Source organism: Pseudonaja textilis, chromosome Z (assembly GCF_049901715.1).
Source record: "Pseudonaja textilis isolate UNSWEBS1 chromosome Z, rPseTex1.2, whole genome shotgun sequence".
Taxonomy (NCBI): Eukaryota; Metazoa; Chordata; class Lepidosauria; order Squamata; family Elapidae; genus Pseudonaja; species Pseudonaja textilis.
The window spans coordinates 67990028-68003872 of NC_142008.1; the positions used below are offsets into that span (position 1 = coordinate 67990028).

General features: G+C 32.3%; 1 protein-coding gene and 1 long non-coding RNA gene across 7 annotated transcripts in view; both read left to right on the top strand.

Moving 5' to 3' along the window:
- Positions 1-13845, top strand: part of LOC148124067 (uncharacterized) — a 718603-nt gene that overhangs the window by 256349 nt on the left and 448409 nt on the right. The window lies entirely within an intron of this gene.
- Positions 45-13845, top strand: part of POU6F2 (POU class 6 homeobox 2) — a 403956-nt gene continuing 390155 nt past the window's right edge. For 3 of the 6 annotated variants that reach the window (XR_015740476.1, XM_087918534.1, XM_087918533.1), the window contains exon 1: positions 46-327. Coding sequence is in view for 4 of the 6 variants with exons in the window: in XM_087918534.1 (XP_087774660.1) it covers positions 162-327 (166 nt within the window). In the remaining 2 variants the exon portion in view is untranslated. Of the gene's footprint in view, positions 328-13845 lie in introns of all 6 variants that reach the window. The other 3 variants (XM_026702258.2, XM_026702257.2, XM_087918535.1) reach the window with 3 other exon arrangements.

The following is a 13845-nucleotide window of genomic DNA, read 5'->3' on the forward strand; positions in this document are numbered from 1 at the left end:
GACTGCAGCTAGCAATAACAGCAGGAGCAGCAAGAGATAAGAGAGAGAGAGAGAAAGAGAGGGAGGGAGGGAGGAAGAGAGAGAGAGAGCGCACAAGACAGAATACGCACATCAAAGCTACCACTTTTTCCCCCTCTTTTTCCCCCCCATCCTAGGATCCAATGATAACTGGACAAGTCAGTAAGCTCTTGTTGTCAGTGCAGAGTGAAATGAATGCAGAGTTGAGAGGTGAGGACAAGGCAGCTGCTTCAGACAACGAGCTGGATAAGTCCCAGCTTGAGCCTGTGGAATCAAATGACAACGAGGACACTCCCAGCAAGCTCTTCGGTAAGTCTGTCTAGGTATTTTGTGTTTGGGGGCCGTAGTTGTCTCTGCCTCGATGCCAGAAGAGGAGAGAAAGCAGATAAAGCTTTCATATTTGGAAGAACTAACTTCTGGGGAAAGGAGAGTGGACACAAGCTTTCTCTGTCCTGCTTGAGAGTATGTGCCTGCTAACTGATCAGAGTTTGGCCTGAGGAATAGCACGCCCTCATTGATTTTAACTGAAATTCACAAATTGCATGCATCAGTCCCATAGAAATCAGTGGGACAGCAGCAAGACTGTTCTCCATGCAAATGGTTTGTTATGTACTATCTTTTCCTTTGAGATACAGATATAACTATTTTTTTAGAATTGATCATTGTCATGTATTGATTTGTTAAGAAATTGGTAACCAACTGAAATATACAAATATGTAACCAAAGGGTAATATTTCGCTATGAAAATGACCTGTCAGGAAGCTGTGGGTATTGTAAACTTTTCTTAAGTATTTCCAATAGGGTTTTCTCCTTTTTATAGGAATCTCTTTTAAATAGGAATAGAGATAATGCTTCTTTCTTAGATATTATTATAACATTCTGGAAAGATGGTTTAGATGATTTGGGGTAATCTAAGAAATCAATCTTACATATTTCTAATGAGGAAGGAAATCAAGAATACTTTTTCTGACTTCTTAGAAGGTATTTTCATTTCAGGTGAAAATTATCCCTGTTTCTGAAGATGCATGAATATAAGTATTTTTTGTTTTAAACAACTAGACAATTAGCTTATGACATAATAGCTTTTCAGCAATATTGGTTTGATATCTAAATGAAAATATGGGTAGCAGTCTAGCCTGGGCATCTGTCATTCAAACCAATGATACTCTGTAAGACAACTCAAGCAACTGTAATCTCTAATCAGAAAAGGGAATAAAGCATGTTAGGAGTGTGTTTGAGTGATAGATGTTGATACATGTCTGAGCTGGAGCAATGCTATGTAGTCCAATGTGACATTTCAATTCTATAGCCATTGCTTCTCAGGGAATTCTTTATATGATTATCATATACAAAATTTCAAGAAAAACATGCTATAGCATGTATAGTTTGCATCTTATAAAAATGTCAGGTTTGAGGGAGGAATATACCTTTAAACAACAATCAAAATTATATTGTTTCTTTATCTCGGAGAAAATTGAAGATACAATGTCTGTAATTTTGTGAGACCATGAAACTACCAAATATTTTTTGCAAGAAATAAGTCCATGCAATATTTATAAGAATATATGCCGTATTGTGTGTTTTTTTTTTAGAAAGACAGATAGGCGCAAGAATCAGGTAACTGTAACAAGAAAATTACATCATTGTAGCTGAAATATGTAATTCTTTGTATAAGCCATCATTTCCTGTTTTTGTACAAAAACAGGTTTAAAAAAATAATTTTCTCACATAGGAATGTCCAATTACCAAACATTTTAATGCAGAGAATACATTTTGATTCTTCAAATGTGTAAACATAAATTACATACATAAATATGTAATTTAAAAAAATGTTTATATGTTTTGAAGGAAAGAGATAAATAAAAGTACTTTTCTGCTTCAGAATACATTTATTCATACTTTTCTTCCCCCCCAAAAAAATGTTTTCCTGATTATCATTTCCCTGCTACTAATTTAATAGAAAATTTCTATATAAGTACTATTAAAATAATAGAGAACTGTTTTTTAAATTATTTAAAGTATTCCTAGAATTAGGTAAGTTTATGATTTAAAGATAAAAGAATGTACTTTTAATGAAAATATTATATTTAGTATTAACAACTGCAAGGCCTTACCACATATGTATATATGATTTCCATAGCTAGCATGTCCTTAACAGTATAATCCAATGCATGTCAGTAATAAGTCACATTGACTTCAAAAGGAATAACTCAGATCAAATGTCATTCTCAGGTAAAGCTTAATTCTCTACAGTTTCTATGAAATGGAAATAAAATATTAATTTTGGCTGGAGAGTGCCTTATTTAACTCAATAATGAAACAATCTAGTATTCTAGAAATGTACTCAAAAATGTCATGAAGGGCATTGGGATGATTTTGATAAACATGTCTACAAAGTACTTTTAATGGGGACTCATTCCATTGATTTAATGGAAAGGACCTATTTACTCCTGTGAGTTTCAGTATGAGGTCGTAGCACATTTATACCTATTGAATATTTCACAGAAGTTAGGCTTTAAGGAAAGAAATTGTAAAGAAACAAGAGACAGCTATAGAAGGGAAAGAAAATTCTTGGAAACATATATGCAATGCAAGTTATCTTGTGTGTGTTTAATTAAATATATTCTGATTTAATTTTTATTCTCTAAAGTTCCTTCTTTGAAACTAGCTTTATTATTTAAGAATTTAATACAGTTCTCAGTGTTAAATATGTGAATATTTTGTTAATTGCTTTTTAAATGTTTGATAGTTTCTTATTTTGGCATTAAAATACTTTATAGTTTTGTTATCAATCATTTTTGTTATTAAATAGAGGTAATGTTAATCAGTTTTAATAGGAAATATAACGAAATGGAATTATGACTGAGGCTATCAACATCCAATAAAAAATATCTATTGTTAGAATATTTCACTATTTCCCACAGCTATAATGACAGATGATTTCATAGACATCAGTAAAGTCCTTTGTTTTTTCCTGTAGCACTAGTTCTAATTTTAGAAGACAGAGATTTAGGAATAAAATTCTATGCAATGATTCTCTGAACTGAATTAGATTTCTTCATTGAAACAATGTCCCGTTCCCCCCTCCTGCCCCAATTGCTGGATTGAATTGACATCTCCAAGCTGATTTGATTTGGACTGTTTAGATATCACTTCACACATGTATATATTATATTTAAAGTATCTTAATTGACAAAAATATTTGTCCTCAGAGTAATTTCCTCTTCCACCTCTTCCTTTGAGGGACTTTTGGAAGTATTCCTGCACAGTTTTATTAAGCCACCAAAATGTTTATTTTACCACCAATTCCAGAGGATTTTTGAGCCTATTTAGTGTCTGAATTTATTCAGCTTTGAAATATGTGAGGAACTTAATTAAAGTATAATGGTTTTAAACTATTTACATTTCCCATATTTTAGTGTCCTTCTGCTCACATACACCATATTACATTTTCAAAGTTCCTTCCTTCATGTTTAAATGAACAAAACTTTGTGTGCTTACTAAGTTCCATTTGAAATTAAAAAAAGGGACAATGAGTATTGCTTCTAAGGGATTTTTATGTTCTCTAATGCATTATATCAGCAATTCAATTTTTCTTACAATGTTTACTAAAGTAATGTTTATTTATTTTATTCTAATACCAGAGAAAAGTTTTTTCCAGTTAACAACCACTTCAGAAGTTTGGTATAAAATGAATTTATGGAAATTTATGGATTTGCTCCTATTTGGAAAGGGAGAGCAAGTTTCATTGCAATAGCATGGTTCTAATTTATGACACTGATCCAAACTGTAAACCCTTAAACCAAATTTGGTCGACAGATAAGACATATGATTTAAAACTAAGTTAATTAAGAATTATTAATTCTTTAGATATTTACATACTAGAATGTTTTATATTAAAAATAATCAGGCTTCAAGATATGTAGCTCTTTTAATCTTTGCAGGTAGGTTGCATAGTTACATGCTAAATTAAGAGGAGTAGAATGTTAGGGATGGCATTTGGTGCCAAGGACAGCTCATTTTTTTCCCTCTTATTCCTAGAATGTCTAGCAAACTGTTTCTTTTATTTATTACAAGTCTTTTCTCTTTGTATTAATAATATTGATTAGAGACAGCAAAGAAATTTATTCATAAGTCTGATTCACTTAATTCACCCTTTTTTAAACATTATGTTGCAAATTCTACATATTAGATAGTTCCAAATGTTGTACAGCAATTCTTTTTATAAGCATGTAAAACTCAACTTAATGACTTGAGTTATTTAATAAATATATGATTCAAGTGGATTTTATAAATGTATGCTCTAAATAGAATTCAGTGATGGCATATTTCTGTACCATATCTATTAAAATGAAATAACATTAGTTTGTAACTTTTAATCTGTGTTCAAAATTAATGTTATTTCACTGTAACAGAAGCAGAAATAATTATGGTAAATATGTTTGCTGTGGTTCAATCACACACTTGGACCTATGTGGACAATGTGTATTTTTCTAGTCTTAGTGTGTTAATGTATTATCTCTTATTGTGTATTCTAAGAAACCTTTGTTGCCTTGTGAGAAAATAGAATTCCCATGTATGCTGAAAGTTGGCCAAGAGCTTGGTGGAAGCTGACTAGGTACATGGTGGGAAAGAAAGCTCCAAATGGTCCCAAATCAATATTTAATCTTATCTAACCTTGGAGATACAGCATATTTCTTTATTTCTTTGGCTTTTAATGAAGGAGAAATAATTAATTAAAAAATATGAAAACTAGGGTAGGAGGCAAAAAATACCCTTGCAGTTATCTTTTCTCATTTCTGAATTGTTAAAAGGCTCCAAAGTGGCGATTATATTTCTCAGAGCTGTAGAACTCTCAACAATAGCAAATAAGTTTGCTGAGTTAAAATGGAAAAAAAACCCTAACAAACTGATCAACTAAATCCACTGTTTATTTTTAGAAATAGAATGTGAACTAGCAAAATAATTCCATGCAAATATAGAGTTAAACTCCTGATGTATTTTGATCTAAAGAAATTAGGCAAGAGGTGCCTCTTGTAGGATGTTTTAGTTCTTCCTCTGCTGATCAGCAGTTTACATTACATGAATGGTACTGAAAGAACCTCTAAAGTATATTCAGTATAAATTACCTTTGCCTGAAGGAGCTATAAGTTTCACTCTGCATAACAAATATCAGTTGTGGGAAGTGAATTTGGTTTAGAAAAATGACACAGCGGGAAAAATTAAATATTTCATAATTTCATAAATTTAGAGCCTTCCCACTAAATGAAGTAACAATGAATCAAAATCAGGCAATGTGACCACGAATCTCATAATATCTTGTTTAGATTGTAATCATGTAAATGAGCAGGAGAATGATGCATACAACTGTTGCTCTTATTTATTTCACTAGAAGAATCTAAAACAGAAAATTAGCTTTCACTAAAATAAATGGGAATTAATATATTTACCTAGCTTGATATAGACTATAATTTTTAAATGTGACTTTCTTTCATTGGACACATGAATATTATAAATACAGCCAGAATATGTATAGATTTGGGGGGCAAATGCTATTTTATAATGTTAAAATACTTGTCATTGTATAAATAGCATAAATAGAAGTGAGGCATTAGGTTGTTTTCAATTAGTTTGTTTTCAATGATTATATTTTTTAAAACAATTAGTATCAGTATGTAGTTTTCTTTGGCATTTATTTTATTTAATAATAAATAAATGAAAAACTAATTACATTATTTTTTTACTGGCTTTATGGTGGTTATGATGTAAGTAAATCATCAACAACAACAAAAACAGTCCAATTGTTTTTAGTTAAACTAAGCAATTGTTTTAGTGTTATCAAAATAGTTTGAAAGAATCATAAATAGATATGGAGATATGAGGATCCAAGATTAAATGGACACTTTCTTTTTAAAATAAGAACCAATCAGAAGCAACATTTGTGTAGGGTTGCTCTGAGAAAGAAAACTCAGTTTATAATTACTTCTATATGTCCCATGTGTGAAATAAAGTTTCTTGAATTTCCTGGTATGTATTTGTTATTTTGAGTGAAATGTTGTAGCTTTTGATGTTTAAATCTTTACATGTAATAAATGCAGTATCTGCATATGAGTGTTTGGCTTTCAGTGTAAAAATATTGCAGATATAGGCAACTAAAATGTACAATGAAGCAAACTTTAAAAAGAATACTTGCAAGAAGACGGCACATTAATTCAGCAATAAACAAATTAGCACCAAAAAATACAGAATATATAATTATCTACAAATGTATAAAATGTTCTCTAACTGTCTGAGAATTACTGGTAAGCTGCTGTTTGCTACTTTGAACACTTAGATGAAAACTTATGACCAATCTTCTAGTCTATATATAGCTTTTGTGAGCTAAGTATTTAGCATATTTGCTTTATATACATATACATGCATACATACATACATATATACATATATATGAAAACATGAATATATCTCTGTATCTGTATTTATATCTCTTTATTATAAAGTGACATCTGCTTTTGCTCCTGTCAGATGCAAGTTTGTGACTTTTCAGACGGCAGTTATGTGCTCTTATATCTCACTGATATCCACATAATGTCAATGAGTGTATCCGAGTGGAAAATTACAACCTCAATATTTTGTTAATACCACTGATATAAATCAGACACTAATTTCTCTCTTTTTTTTGTATGCCAAACCACAATAATGTCTAAACAGATATTTTAGGTTCTTAAGAGAAAGCAGAACAAATAAATAAACAATAAATAAAATCTTATGTTAAACAATTATCAGAATTATTACAGTTTTTAATCTCAGATATAAATTTACAATAATCTTCAATGGAGTGGGATTCAATTTTTTTTATTACCGGTTCTATGGGCGTGGCTTGGTGGATGTGGCAAGGGAAGGATACTGTAAAATCTTCAGTCAGAGGTGGTATTTGCCAGTTCTCTGAACTACTCAAAATTTCTGCTATCAGTTCTCCCGAACTGGTTAGAACCTGCTGAATACCACTTCTGATCTCCAAACACAGTAGTGCGGGAGACTGACCTAAATAAATAGTTTGTGAAGACAATTTTTAGAGAAAACTTGTATTGAAAAATAGTTTGGTACTTAGATTACATCTTTTGATATCAACCTTTCTTAGATGTATAATAGTAAATGAAATATTTAAAAATTATTTTGAGAAATAATAAATACTATTAATTTCTTCATCAATTTCTTTACGAAGTGGAGGAAGTTTCAAGTGTTTCTGATCTATACTTTGAAAAATGGAGGAGATTTAGTTTCGAGTACTTTTCCTTCAAAAATATCATAGGAGAAAAAAATGTAGCCACCACACACAGCGATATACACATAGATATCCACACAAAAACTCTGGACTGAATAACAGGCAGGTGTTGAAAAAGTTAATTCTGCTGCTTTCACTGAGGAAAGGCATTTCATTTCATTTCTAAATTGGTAATATATTCATTTCAGAAAATACAGTTGCAAAACCATATTCAACATATCTTTTGAGTAAGTGGAAGAAGGCTATCTATTATGCCCAAATTTCCATTAAAAATGTATAATTGGAATTGTTGTTTGTGTTAATAGCATTGCTTATTTGCATCATATGCATAGTGACATTATTACACAAATGCTGTAGCTTGACACAAAGTATTTTCCCATTGCATGTAGTAAATTTTGCTAAACTAAGGGTTTCTTATAAAATTCAATCAAATTAAGAAATTTGAATCCATTGTTTTTTTGGGCAAATGCATGCATTTGTTTGAAGCCAGAGAAGAAAGTGTTCACAATTAAGATGATTCTTATGTATGCATATGTGTAGATGTTTATTGGATGGCCTTTTCCAGTAATGAAAATTGCCCTTGATTCGTTTTACTAGATCTGGAACTGCAGATATGGTTCATATCAGAGATTTGATAGTAAAAGCTTTGGCACTTATCTCTTTCAAGAATGAAAAATGGGTGTGTCATTTTGCTGTGCTATCACACATATGATTGCTGCCCAAACAGTGATGTTAATCCTATAATCAATAGATGGAAAGTTGTTTGGACCAACAAATTGCTGTGAATGTGTATGCCGGATCATGTTTGACTAAATTGATATTCTAATTAATGCAATTAGATCTTGCAGTTAAAGCAATTAGACCATCTATAAAAAATTAATCTACTATCAAAATCATAAAATGGTTCAGTGTGTTAGATTTTATTATGTACAGTTAACCAAGCAATTACAAATTGCAGGGAAAAGTGAAACTTCATGTTTTGTTTGATTCCTGTTAAAACATATTTTAAAACTAAGTTACTCTTTTTGAATAATTCAATTAAATATGAGAAAAGTCATATACTGAGGACACATTCTCTAACAAATCTTGCTGTAAATGTTTTAAACTTTAAAAATGAATAAATCTTTTTCATGAACTGAGATGACACCAAACCAAATGAAAGATATTTTGCCTACTGTTTTAGTGGATTAATTAAGATCATATTTTAACTACCTTTTGTTGAGAGGAGAAATATATTTACCTTCAATCTATCTAGTCCTTCAAAATTGCAAAATTGCAAAATACATTGAACATTTTCTTAGTTTTAGCAAATAGAACACAATCTTTGAGTTTTTTTAAATTGGAAAAATAGGAGTATATTTAAAGTTAGCAATGCATTAAAGGTTAAAAGAATGTGGCTGTTCAGACTTTTCCTGAGAATAGAGATCAGACAAAGGACTTTATTTTGTATCACTTGATATCTTCTTTCATCTAACATTTTTATTCTTTCCTGTATAACTCTTTTTTTTTTCATTTGTAGGTTTTGTTCTTTTCTGATGCTGTTGTCATTTTAATATTTAAAAGTTTCTTATTAAAAACATTTAGGAATATTTGGACGTCCTTTCATTAAAAAATCACTTAAATACCTTCTATCTGGATTAGATCTTGAAGTTGAACTAGGCTCCTGATGATTTTGTGAAAAAGGTGGGGGAGGGGGTTGGCAACAATATAAGAGTGGTCTACTATTGCCTTTTGGGATTTTGTTTTCACTTCCCACTCTATAGTCAGCAGAGATCTGCTATCCAGACAAGCCCAATTAATTAGGACTGACTATACAAGGCCAGGCTGGATCAGTCAGGTCCTGCAATCTACAAAAATGAGCATTTTCTATACTAATAGAAAACTAGCATTCCCAAGTAACTCCTCACCTCTTTTTTTAAGATTTATTGCTTTCAATCAATTTAGATCTAAAAAAAATGTCTTAACATATGAATAATTCCTCTGAAATAATTGAGACCTATTTAAGTGAAAGTATTTGAGTATTTGAGAAGAATTCTACTTTACAGGGATCATAATGTCATCAGTTTAATATGTAAATCTACAGCCTGAGATAAATAAAAGATTAAGGCAAACTGCCTATCTTTCTCTCCCCCTCCCCACATGTATTTAAAACTGAATGTTATGTTTGTCAACTTGCTAAATCTGTTCAGGATCTGAAAAGTAGTTTTAAGTAGGAATAACAACAGAAATGACAGTTGAGTAATGAAATTTCTGCAAACAAACAACCAAGCTCAGAGAGGATCAAGAATTCCAGTGTTCAACCCTGAGTTACATATATTATCTTCTATTAGAATAACATTTGCATTATTTTATTTTTAATTATTATAATAGTAATATAATTATGTAAATTGTGCAAAAGTACTACCAATAATAATAAGCACCTTTGAGTGCAATCTCAAAACAACTGGAACTCCACTCGAACACCTTTGCATTGGCAAATTCACCATCAGTTGCAAAAGGCAGCTTTACTCAGAATATCTTACATTCAATGACAATATATGCAACACTATCTATATCTGTCTATTTCAAGTACCCAGACGGGCTCGATAGACAGACAAAAATGCCAACTCTAGTCTGAGCATCTGGCTGACTATGAACCATAATTATTACAGTTGATACATAATGATGAACCATAATTATTATAGTTATTTCATCCACCCAGTTTGCCTTAATCTTTTATTTATCTCAGGCTGTAGATTTACATATTAAACTGATGACATATCTTCTGATTCATATAGTCTCTAAAATTCTAGATTATTCAGAAAACTACTATTGAGACATTCTAGCTTGCACTAGATGTGGTGCATGCTTAGATTAAAATTGGGTTTTGTTATGTTGTAGCATATTGGCAAAAATACTCCAGAATTGGCCACTCATGGCCTTGCTGTTAGAAGAAAATGCTCGAAGTGCATTTGTGTGTGCCACTATCTTTGATAAATTAATCTAAATCTTCTTTATCTTAGTAAAAAAAACATCACATTGATTAAAATATGGATAAGAAGAATAAGAGGTCAATATCAATGAGTGTGTCTGGTCAGAACCATCTCATAAGAAAGGTTGGATATTAAAATGTAAGAGGAGTAAATAATGAAGAACATAAACTAGTAAAGGAAAATAGTGGAAAATAACACATACTTATGAAATTAAGACAAAGGAAAATGTGATAATTGATGAAGATTTAAAGTGAGCTGATGCTCTGGACTGGTTTTGATGAATATATGCTATGAAGTAAAGATGTAGATTTGATTTTGAATGGCAGGATAAAAAACTTTAAATATCATCTTGGATCCTGCAGCTATAATATGAAAAATGTGATTTCATGAACAAGCGGTAACTTAATTTTTTTCCAGTAAACAATGACAGTGGAAGAATCAGAAATGAGTTTTGATAATAATCATACAATGTTAGAAATGAATGCAATCCAGAGGAAAATTAACTTTTTAAAAACTTAAATGTATGATTAGAAATGAGGCAAGAGAGTACCAAAGATAAGGCGATTTGATGATTCAGGAATGAATGAGACAGAACTCTTTGGTAAGTAACAATACCCTCCAGTTAAATGACTGGAATTAAAATAAAAGTTATAAAATGATTTTGGTGAAGCTAAAAAGGGGTAATGGTAGAAAAATATTTTAGAGATTTGTATGAAAATTGCATGTTGAGTGGTGGAATTAAAATGAGTGGTGGAATTGAAATAGTTGCTGAGTACTAAAGATTTAGGGTAAGTATATAATAAGATAAATAGGCTTGAGTTTGCAAGTGTTATATGTATAGCAAGAAGTTTATAAGAAATTAATGAATTAATGTACTTTGGTAAAAAAAAATCTATTAAAAATAGGAAAATGAACATGGAAATCACTAACTATACAAATGCTGGTAAAAATAGTAGATAGTAGGTGACATGTAGCAAGGAAGGAGTACTGTCAAATTTAAAAAGGTATGTATAAGACTGGGCTTCTGCCTACTTTATTATACTGAAGTTAGTTCTTTATGTCAAGAAAGACAGATGGGTAAGAAGACCTCTCAATATTGTTTAATATTTGCCCTGGTGGGGATGGGGAGAAACATTAAGAGATATTTTGATTTTTTAAAACAACATCAGTGTGAACTAGCAGTGCAGTTTAAGAGATAACTGATCTTAGGTTCTCATCCTAAAATATCATTACTTTGTAATCTTAGCTTACCTTAGCTATCATTTGGGAAAGTACAGCTAGTTACTGTCTTACAATAGTTCATTCAGTGATCTTTTGAAATTAAGATGGTGCTGAATAAGGGGACATATTATTCCTGCTCAAATGGCCAACTGCTGCAATGCCGGTATAATCAAAACTCAGGTGCTAGGCTGGGTGTGCCCATACAACTATGAAAGGACTGCATATTTCCTTTGCTGGGTGGCTGACTAAACTCATTGGTGCATAGAAATCTGCCACAAACTGAAAGACTTCAGCTAATGGCACACAGGCCTCCTTTTTCCCTGCCACTCCCAAGAAGCCTGGCCTTCTTCCAGCCTGATGGCTGACTTCCTTTTTTTGGCCAGCTTTGGGAAGATTGCCTTTGTAGCTTTGAGGAAAATTGCCTTTGCCAGCATTCTGGGTGAACCTTGTATCAGCTGGGTGTGCCAGTCAACAACTGCAGGTAAAAGGAAAGTGAACCTTGATATGAGAGGCAGGGAGAGTGCCTGGGACAGTGAGAGAAGGGAGACCTGTGAGATGTCGGCTGAGGATAACCTGTTCTGAAATGGCCACATGACTTTTTCTACCCACGCTCCCCAGCCAAAGTTCTTTGACAGACAAGGTTTGATATTAGGAGTCTTTTGATGGAGAGAGTGGGATGGACCAATCCCTATTGGGGGTGAGATGACTCCTCAGATACCCTGGACCCATGCTAAAGAGCTTTGGAATATAATTCCACATTCATATCCTGCCATTGGGGTCAACCATGTTCAGGTTGTGTAGAAGATATTATCAACTCTGGTCATAATGCATTTTATTCAAGCCAGTCGGATTATTTTGGTATCCTATAAGCTCTTTTCTTCATTGAAAATAAAACGCTTAGCACAATACCAACCTTTTTTAAACATCCAACCACTGTTGCCTAAAGTAATTGCTTCTTTTACCTAATGGAACTACTGCTTGTAGTAACTAAATCAGTATACGTAACTTAACACAACATGCTAGAATCAAATGAATTGCTGTGTAGTGGAAGCAATATTCTTTTTCTAGCCTGGTATAAACATTAGTTCCATCATATAACGTGCAAAATGCACTGCAGAATATAAGGATGTAATTTAGTCAAGTACCTCATTTTGAAGTTAAAGTACTGTTATTAAGTAAACAATATTTGTTTTATGATTCTGACATTTTATGGATATTATCACACTGTTAATGCAGATGATCTTTTGTAGAAGAATTTTATCTAATCTGACTTGAATTCAGCAATAATCGAGAAACTCATTCATATGAGCAAATCTCTGTTGAATATAGACTGATTTACAGTATTTAATTGGCTTTATTATTTATTATTTAATAGTCAGATGCCATTAGCAATTGAGATTCTGTTAATTGTTCATTATGTGGAAAAATAAACTCCACTACTACCTAATTATTCCATCTTTTTCAGAGTTGCTGATTTAGAGCATCTGAATCAGAATAGAGCTGGAAGAAACCTTGGAGATTTTCTCGTCCAACCCCCTGCTCAAGCAGGAGACCCTATACCATTTCAGAGAGATGGCTGTCCAGTTTTTTCTTAAAAACCTCCTAATAAAACACAACTTCTGAGGCAAGCTATTCCACTGGTTGATGCTTTTCTCTTTGATTAGTTTCCATCCATTGTTTCGTGTCTTGCCTTCTGATGCTTTGGAAAATTAAGTTGACACACCTCTTCTTTGCAGCAGCTCCTCAAATACTGGAATACTGCTATCAAGGCAGCCATAGTCCTTCATTTCTCTAGACTAGCCATACCCAAATCCTCCAACCGTTCTTCTTATGTTTTAGTTTCCAGGCCTTTAATAATCTTAGTTGCTGTTCTTTGCACTTTTCCCCAAGCTTCAACATCTTTTTTGTAATGTGGTGACCAAAACTGGATGCAATATTCAGATGTGGCCATCTGGAACAAGGCTTTATAAAGCGGTAATAATACGTCACATGATTTTGATTCTATGCCTCTATTTATACAACCAATGATGTATTAGCCTTTTTGGCTGCTGCAAGCACATTGCTGACTCATCCATTAGGAATTTAAGGTCGGTCTCACAATTACTGTTTTTGAGCCAGGTTTCTCCTACTCTGTATTTGTACCTTTGATTTTTCCTCCCTAGGTGTAAAACCTTGCTTTTCTCTATATTATATTTCATGTTGTGGGCCCATTGTTCAAGTCTGACAATATTTTTTGGTTCCTGAGCTTGTCTTCTGGGGTTTTGGCTTTTCTGTCAGTTTATCTACAAATTTGATGTGGGAAGTTCGCAACAACAAAGTTCATGTGTATGTGACTTTTAATTAGCATAA